Here is an 8,950-nt window from a genome sequence, read left to right as displayed (position 1 = left end):
GGCCTAGTCAAAGTCCAGACCTCAAGCTGACAGAAATGCTGTGCTGGGACTGGCTACACAGAATAAAGTCCAGTCAGACCTGATCAGTTGATCTCAGAGAGCTACAGCACCTCATTCAAGTCTTAAAGCTCGGTCATGCAAGCAGGCGTTCACACTGAGCCTGGTTCTGGTTCTGCTGGAGGTTCTCCTCCCTGTTAAAGGAGAGTTTTCCTCTCCACTGTCGCTTCATGCATGCTCAGTATGAGGGATTGCTGCAAAGCCATCAACAATGCAGACGACTGTCCACTGTGGCTCTACGCTCTTTCAGGAGGAGTGAATGCTGCTTGGAGAGACTTGATGCAACCTGCTGGGTTTCCTTAGAGAGGAAACTTTCTCACCAACCTGGAGGATCTGATGGAAGCTGACTTTGGAAAGAACCTGGAGATGATATGTGTATCATGAATTAGAGATAAATAAATTAATTAATTTATTGAATAGGATAGAAACAAGAGCCTGACTGGTGGCGAGCCACTAACAGAACCGGGTTGACGTGCATCTGGCGCCATCTAGTGTCTAGCTGCGGGAGGACATCAGGGCCTGTGGAGGGTCTGCAGATGAAGCTGAGCAGGATTTTCCTGGAGAAGCGCTCAGGTTAGACCTCCATGGTTTGTTCTCACTGATGAAGACGTGAGAAACCTGATGATCGGTGTGAGATCAGGCGTTCTGGTCCAGAGAGGACGAGCTGTTCCTCCACATCAGGACCAGACGAGAGATAAAAACTACTGTGAGGGAACGATGCTGAGACCTTGTGACTTTTTAAAGATAAAATAAAATCATCATCAGACACGGTATCAGAACCTCCCATCAGGTCAGGGTTAATGCAGAACAGGACCTGGGTTACCTGGGATGTTTCCGGTATCAGTGGTGAAATCCTGAAAATACCAGGAAATCCGTGTTGAATGACTTTGTTCTGCTCAGAGTCCAACCATTAAACCTCCTGGGATGAAGAGGCTGGTTCTCACCTCCAGACCCCGAGTCCTCCTCGGTGATCCAGCTGCTGATACTTTGAAATATTCAGGGTGTAAAGTTAATGAAACGTGAGTCTGTGACGAAGGAACGGGGCAGAACCTTCACCACAGTCACATCTGCGGCCCAAACGTGACACAGAGGTTCTCTAGAAGACATCTAACTGCTCTAAAAGTCAAAAAGTGCCTCACAAAGGTTTTAGTTCAGCTCTTTCCCCAAAGTCTCAGCTGGTTTTGTGTCTGGACTTTGACTAGGCCATTTGAACCCATGGTTCTGCTCTGATCTAAAACATCCCATAGTCCCTCTGGCTGCAGGTTCAGGCTGGTTCTCCTGCTGGGAGGAGAACCTCCAGCCTCAGGTCTCCTGCAGCCTCTAACAGGTTCTCCTCCAGGGTGGTCCTGCTGAACTGAAGCGTCCCACAGCATGATGCTGCCACCGCCGTGTTTCAGAGGATGGATGCTGCAGCAGCTGCCCTGTGGACAGATTGTCCCACCTGAGCAACGGATCTCTGCAGCTCCTCCAGAGCTATGCCCTCCTTGCCCAGCCTGTCAGCCATGATTGACTTCCACATCTGCAGCTGGTCCATCCTCTCTCCAAGCTCTAATGTTCTCTCATAAATGACTGAGGCCAGAACCAGAACCAGAACCTCTGGTTTCCTCCTGGAGGCTGATTACAAATGCATGCCACACTTTTCAGATTGTAAATTAAGTTTCTGTAAATTAATCATAAAAAAACTTTTCCTTCCACATCTGGAAATGTTGGGAGAAGTTCTCCTGGAGGACGTGTGGATCTCACTCAGTATCTATGCTTGAGTTATTGGGCAGAACCGTGAGGAAGTCCACTTCCATGGCGGAGAACCAACACCAGAACCAGGCTGCTGACACCAGAACCCAATGATTTCAGAACATCCTCTGTTAGATCACCAGACGATGGAGACTACCGCCCTCCAGACCACTCAGGTCTTCTGGCTCCAGCCTGCTCTGCAGAACCAGAACCAGAACCAGACATGGAGAAGCAGCATTTAGTTCCTATGCTCCACTGATCTGGAACAAACTCCCAGAAAACTGTAAAAGTGCTGAAAGCCTGAGTTCCTTTAAACCAAGATTAAAAACACGTTTGTTTAGTTTGACTGTTAAAACTGTTTTACTGAAACATCATTAGTTTAAGTTTTAGTCCAACTGTTTTTAATGTTTGCTTTCAGTTTCTATTTTCCATGTTTTATTTTGTTTCTATTTGCTTTTATTCTGTTTTATTTTCCTAAATTTTAATCATGTAAAGCACTACTGAAACAAATAAATCTGCCTCGCCTTACCTGAGCTGATCACATGACCAGAACCAGAAAGGTTCTAATAGAACCCGTCTTCCTGGTATGACTGATGAGGAACAGCAGTTTTAAATTAAATATGTGAGCTGGGAGCGAAAGAAGAAGTTCATGTGGGATGTGAGCTCAGCCTGAAGGAGGAAGACGTGGTTTCACTGATTTCTCTGTTCCGTATTAAACGGTGCCGTCTAATCCCTGGAACCGGGGAGCAAAAAAAGCTTTTTCTGGAAACCTTTAAGGCTAAAATCAGCTGAATTTCACAGAACCAGAACTTCCTGTTAGCACAATAATAACATTCAACAATCTTTAGGAGTCTGTCCTGTTTCCTCACTGACTCGGTTACTGATGATCCACTTCAAGAGAAAGTTACATGTCTTGGTTTGTTATTGAAGAAAAAAACATTTATGTAGCATTTTATACTTTGAACCCATTGTAGAAGAAATAATAACAAAATGTAACGTGGCGGATGAGAAATCTGGATGTATAACTCAGAATCAGAAATACTATAACTATCAATAAGATGAAGGAATCTCTGAGCTCAAATGTGAAATAAGTAATTTCAAATCAACCAACTTATTTAAATGCTTTTGGGGTGAATTTGGATGAAAGCCTGTCATGGACAGCAGCCTTTAATAACGTGGCGACTAAAATGATTAGAAATATTTCATTGATCAGAAATTGCTCATTTTATGTCAACAGGAAAAAGAAAACTTGTTTGTTGTTTTGTGTGTTCTGGATTATTGTCCTGTTTTGTGGTTGAGTGCTGCAAGAAAAGACCTGGACCAACTTTTAGTCCCTTTTACGGTGATGGATGAAGGTCAAACTGAGGCTGGCTGTTTTTCTGCATGGGCCTGTTCCTAAACTACAGCCTCGCTGCTGCAGACACGACTGGAAGACGAGACGAGCCTCTAATCTGACATTAACTCTGACGAGCCTCTAATCTGACATTAACTCTGCCTCCACCAGGAACTGATGCCCTGAAAACTGCTTCTACACACCCAGCTGCTGGAATAGTTTGCAGCATGATATTAGACTGACATCTAATCATGTTTCTTTTAAAACAACCTGAATAAGTCACTAGTTAGTGAGGAAATAATCCTAACGTGGGCGTAGTCAAAGGATTTACCTGTTCTGTTGTTTTTCAGCGTTATTCTTAGTGGCTGAACGTGATGAGCTGCTAGTTTTCTACTGACTGGTGTTTTTAGAACCAGAAAGGAGCGCTGGGAGAACAGTGCTGGCTGAGCTAGGGACTAATGGGAGCCTGAAGAAAAAGCTGTGAGCAGGACGGAGGTTCTGCTGGTTCTGCTGGTTCTGAGGAAGGCTGTTAGCAGAAAGCTGGTCTTTTCTCTGGAGAGCAGAAAACTCCCTGAGTGAGAGAGAAAGAAGAAGCAGGAGCAGAGGAGGAAGGAACCTGCTGCTTTCTGAGAACACCACTGTTCAGGAACCGCTGGCAGCCCACATGTCAGCTGGATATAAAGGCAGCGGGTCGGACCGGTCCTGCACACACTTCCAGAACCTCCATCAGGAACCATGAAGATCCTGCTGACTCTCTGCCTCCTGACCTTCCTCTGCCTGCTGTCTCCCTGCTCTGCAGGTGAGGACCTCTGCTGGTGCCGCCTGTGGGCCGTGTGGCTCTGAGCCGGGTCGGTCTCTCAAGTTCTGCTCGTCTCCTCAGGTCCAGTCAGTCAGCAGCTGATGTCCCTGGGTTCCTGCTGTTCTCAGCACAGCAACGTGACGGTTCCTGTAGGGAAGGTGAAGGACCTGCAGATGTCTCCCAGCCACTGCAAACTCCGCTCCGTCATGTGAGTTCACCCTGACTGCAGAACCTGTTAGAACCGGGTTCCCTGATCTGGTCCAGTATTGGTGTCTGCACTGCAAAAATAGACCTAAAAATAAGAATTTTTTTTCTTGAAATGAAAGTATTTTTCCTTGATCTGAGCAGATAAATAGGACTATTTGCCAATGGAATAAGATTTTTGCACTTAAAATAGGAACAACTCATCTCCATCACCTTATTTCAAGTGCAGTATTTCTAATTATCTTATTTTAGGGAGTAAAAATACTCATTCCATTGGCAAATAATCTTATTTACCTGCTCAAATCAAGGGCAAATACATTCATTTCAAGAAAATTTGACTTATTTTTAGTTGTCTTTTTGCAGTCTGGTGCTGAAAGCGGGCCGCCGCTCCAGAAGCTGGACTTTGTCTCTGGTTGCTGCTGGACTCACACCTGCAGCTTCATCTCAGTCCAGCTGCTGCTGGTTCTGTCTTGTTGTGTTCAGACCCAGAAGCTTTGGGTTCTGTGCGCTGGTCCGCTGTTCTGAACCGTCTGCATGTTGTTCTCCTGCAGAGTCAGCACTCAGAAAGGGAAGCGGTTCTGCCTGGATCCCAGCGGGAGCTGGACCCAGAAACTACAGAGAGAGTTTGGCAGAGAGAGACGCCTGCACTGAATCCGGATCAGAACCGAGTCCGTTTGTGCAGCCAGAATCACTTTGATGTAAAGGATGTTTTCTAAGAGCCGCTGGACGAGTCGCTGAGGGACCGATCCACAACTTCACCGGATCCTTTAGGATTTTACAGAAACTCTTCCTCCTGGTTTGTTTGTCGGCTAGAAAAGCTGCTGCTGTAAAACTCTGAGAGCAGAAGTTCTGCTCATCTTCATGTTTTCATGCACTTTACTCAGCAAAGTTACTCATTTCACAATAAAACATTTACTTTTCTATCTGCTGTCCTCTGAGACTCTTCTGTGGTTCTTTTCTACGTCTGGAGATGAAAATGCTTGAAGAGCTGAGGTCTGGATCAGGAACTTTTCTTCCGTTTCTCATCAGGAGAAACACGTTTTCAGGCCTTTAAAGCTTCAGGATGTGAAATTATCACAATTATTAATAAAGTTATTCATAAAGTTTATAAAACTATTTCAAAAACTATTAAAAAAGGAAAAAAATACAAAAATATTTACTGAAATTAGATCCCGTTTGATTTTAGACTCTTGTCTCATTTCACTACAAACTTTTAATTTAATAAAAATTATTTCATCTTTAAATCCACCAGAGGTATGAATAATTCTGAGCCTGGTCCAGCCCAGATCAGTCCAGAACCCGGGCCATCAGGGTCCGTCTCTGCATTTCTTGCTCCACAGATGAAGGTGCAGCTATAATTATTTTATCCATTGTAAAGCTGATAAACCCAAAAAGTTCTGTTAGTGACCACCATGGTAGAAGGCGGGTCCAGAACCAGTGAGCAGAACCATGACCCGGGTTTCAGGAACATAGTGGAGCTCCATCTTTATTTTAAACCTTTCCAGTCTTCTTCATTCCTCTGGGAGCTTTGAACGCCGTCAGAGGTTCTGTCCCTGTGGCAGAGGTTCTGGTTCTGGTCGGGTTACCTGAAAACACTGAAGCTTTAAAGTGTGAACGCCTCAGCGAAGCTTGAAGAAGTCGTTCAGGTTAACCTGCAGCGAGCTCAGTGGATGAATCTGACGCAGAACCAACCAGGATCCATGTGATCCAGTGGAAGCAGCACCAGAAGCGCCGGGTGTTTGGACCGGGTCTCAGGGCAGAACCAGCAGCTCAGGGCAGAACCAGCAGCTCAGGGCAGAACCAGCAGCGGGTCACTTCCTGTCTGCAGACACGTTGCTTTGCCACTTTCTGCACATAAATCCTAATTTAAACAGATCAGCCAGAAACATCAGATTAAAGCCGCTCATCAAACAGTCCCACGCTAAACTGGGCGCTAAAGATCACAGATGTTTTATTGCAGCAGATGTTCACACTCTCAGCGTTTCAGAAAACCAAAGTCTTATAAAAATCCTTTATTATCGTTTCTCTTCTGACCAAATCCCAGTCAGCCAGATATCGGGCCGCCGTTCACCAACAGGACAGAAGTTCTCAGCAGGCAGGAGCGTCCGGCGAAGAGAAGATCTTTGATGGCGTCTCTCTCCTTCAGAGGTCCAGAGTTCTGGTTCCTCCCGGCTCAGGTTCGGTTTCTGCTGAGCTGTTGATGACGTCATGATTCCTGGAGAAAGAGGAGCTCCTCAGATGAATATCAGGAGAACTGCGTATTTTATTCACTCTGATCATTCCAGGACGGGAGCGTCTGCGTATTACGGGACGTTCCTGCGGAGAGAGGACTGAATATTTATAATTAATGATGAATATTGATAATTCTGGACGCCGCCCGGCTCTAAGTGACGTTAGAGAAGCTTTCTGGCGTGTGGACCTTCATGTGCTGCAGCAGGTAGCTGCTCCTGTTGAAGCCCCGCCCACACAGGGCGCAGGAGTACATCCTGTCGCCCGTGTGCGTGACGGAGTGCTGCTTGAGCGAGGACTTGTCGGTGAAGCGTTTCCCGCAGGTGGCGCAGACGTACGGCCTCTCCCCCGTGTGGCTCCTGCAGTGCACCATCAGGCTGCTCCTGTGCTTGAACACCTTGTCGCAGGTCTGGCAGGAAAAGGGCGCCTCGTTGGTGTGCGTCCTCATGTGGACGCGCAGGTTGGACTTGAAGGTGAAGGCCTTCTGACAGGTGGGACAGGAGAAGGGCTTCTCGCCCGTGTGGATGCGGTAATGCGCTCTCAGCTCAGACGCCTTGTTGAAGGCTTTGCCGCAGACGTCGCATTTCAGAGTCCAGTCGGCCCGGTCGGCTTTGCTCTGGTTCTCACTGTTCCTGCTCCTGCTCAGCTCCGGGTTTCCAGCACATTCTGAGGGTCTGGACCAGCTTCCTCCCGGATCCCGGCTCTCGGACGCAGAGACGCTGTCAAACAGGAAGCTGCCTGGTTCTGGTTCGCTGTGGGAGCCGCCCTCGTAAGCCGGAGCCCCCATGGGCGGGTCGGCCTCCTGCTTCAGCCCCAGCTGCTCTTCCTCGTGACTGATGCGCAGCTCTTCGCCTTCCTCCTTAACCCGTGGAGGTTCTGGTTCCTCCCGGTCCAGGCCGGAGATCTCCTCCTGGGTCGTGAGGTGCTGGTGTGCAGGAAACTCCTCGGCCACATAGGGAAATGTCTGCGACGGGTCTGCAGAGAGAAAATGAGGCGAGTCAGATCAGAGTTCACATTCTGATGCACAAACAGGAGAAAGTCGGTATTTAGCCGCTCAGCTGGGCCCAAAGCAGTGTCTGACAGCTAAAACCCATAAAACCATATAGGAACCCAGAACCCAGCTGGAAACCAAACTACGAATAAAAACGAGGCTCCATCAGTTTTAACATTTTTTTCTTTGTTTTCATGCATCAATTTTACCCTAAAATATTCTGTTTGCTTCTCAACCTTATACTATTCATCATTATTATAACTATTATTAGTATAGCAGCAAACACTGCTACAGGTTTAATGGATGGTGATGAACAGTTTTAACGAACCACATCAAATCCACGTGTCCATAATTGGTTCTGATCGGTCCCGTTATTTCCACGCTGGGATCAGAACCTCTTTACCTTTCATCATCTCACAGAGAAAAGAAATTAAATGGCTTTTTATGGCTTGTTTGGGAATAAAACATTTCAGTTAAAGAAGAAACCATTTCTGGTCTCCAACCGTTTTTGACTTGTGGGACAGTCTTCATATTTCATAGATACGTTGAATATTTATAACAATATTTATACCCTAGGCGTTCTGAGCCCACGTGTGATGGGTGTGTTCTGATTGGGTCTGGGCTTGTCATACACACCTGGCTACCTGGAGTGATCAGTCTCACCTGGATATTAAGCAAACCTGCTCAAATGTTGCATCATCTCTAGGATCCATTAATGAAGCCTGCTTTGACCCAGAGCTGCCCTTCATATAAACTACCAGCTATGACCATGTTGTTTTTACCTGTAAATAAAATTTATTTTTATTATTATTATTATTTTTATTACCAGTGACCAACTGATTGCTACTAACCCAGACCACTGAGCTCTATTATACACTGGAGTGCTAATCACCGTCTGTTTGAACGAGTCGCTTTGAAGCCACCAGCCGCCATATTGGTACTCCCTATTTTCCCCCATTAACTAGGGAATATGTGCGCTACAGCATCGAATAACGAGGATTGTCTCATATTCAGGGGGGGCTTAAGACTTTTAAAATGTCAAATGCCATATACTTTTGTTATGTTCTAAAACTATCAAGTACTGAGAAAGTCATGTGCTGAAATATTTTGCATTTTATTCATTTAAATAAAAAAAAAAAAAAATTATATATATATATATATATATATATATATATATTTAATATGAATAACATGTAAAATATTTCAGCACCTAATTTCCTAGTAGTTTATAGTGTTAGTACATCCATTGACTGTAGAATTACCTGTGAAACGTTTTCACTCAGCCAAAAAACTGCTTGTTGTTGCAACCAAATCCTGTGGGATTCTGTGAGAGTAGGGAGTAGCAAGATGGCGGCCAGTGACTTCAGTTTTTCAGCAAAATCAGCACTCCAGTGTATTATATAGCTCAGTGACCCAGACCCCCACCAAACATGGTGGCCTCCTTTAGAAGGGAAACCCCGCCTTCACTGCCGCCTTCTCCACCGGCTGGCTGTGAAGGAGCGGACCCGCTGCGGAGCTCTATCTGTCTTTGGGTCCCAGGTTCTGTCCCGGGGCCCAATGAGGCCGAGCCGGGCTTCCTGTGACCTTCACGGGAGCTCCAGCCTGA

At 46.1% G+C, this 8,950-nt stretch overlaps 2 protein-coding genes across 2 annotated transcripts in view; one reads left to right on the top strand and one right to left on the bottom strand.

Moving 5' to 3' along the window:
• The first annotated feature begins 3,483 nt into the window (after positions 1-3,483).
• Positions 3,484-5,049, top strand: LOC105919413 (C-C motif chemokine 3). Its single transcript, XM_012854721.3, has 3 exons — positions 3,484-3,920; positions 4,002-4,128; positions 4,676-5,049. The coding sequence occupies exons 1-3, from the start codon at positions 3,857-3,859 to the stop codon at positions 4,773-4,775; spliced, it is 291 nt and encodes a 96-aa protein (XP_012710175.2). The 5' UTR covers positions 3,484-3,856; the 3' UTR covers positions 4,776-5,049.
• Positions 5,050-6,058: 1,009 nt separating this feature from the next.
• Positions 6,059-8,950, bottom strand: part of LOC105919401 — a 47,135-nt gene continuing 44,243 nt past the window's right edge. The window contains exons 14-15 of the mRNA XM_036135688.1: positions 6,544-7,328; positions 6,059-6,440 (exon numbers count right to left, since the gene is read on the bottom strand). Of these exons, the coding sequence (XP_035991581.1) occupies positions 6,267-6,440; positions 6,544-7,328 (959 nt within the window). The 3' untranslated portion in view covers positions 6,059-6,266. The remainder of the gene's footprint in view (positions 6,441-6,543; positions 7,329-8,950) is intronic.

Source organism: Fundulus heteroclitus, chromosome 4, assembly GCF_011125445.2.
Source record: "Fundulus heteroclitus isolate FHET01 chromosome 4, MU-UCD_Fhet_4.1, whole genome shotgun sequence".
In the NCBI taxonomy this organism is placed as follows: Eukaryota; Metazoa; Chordata; class Actinopteri; order Cyprinodontiformes; family Fundulidae; genus Fundulus; species Fundulus heteroclitus.
This window is presented reverse-complemented; position numbering and strand designations above follow the sequence as displayed.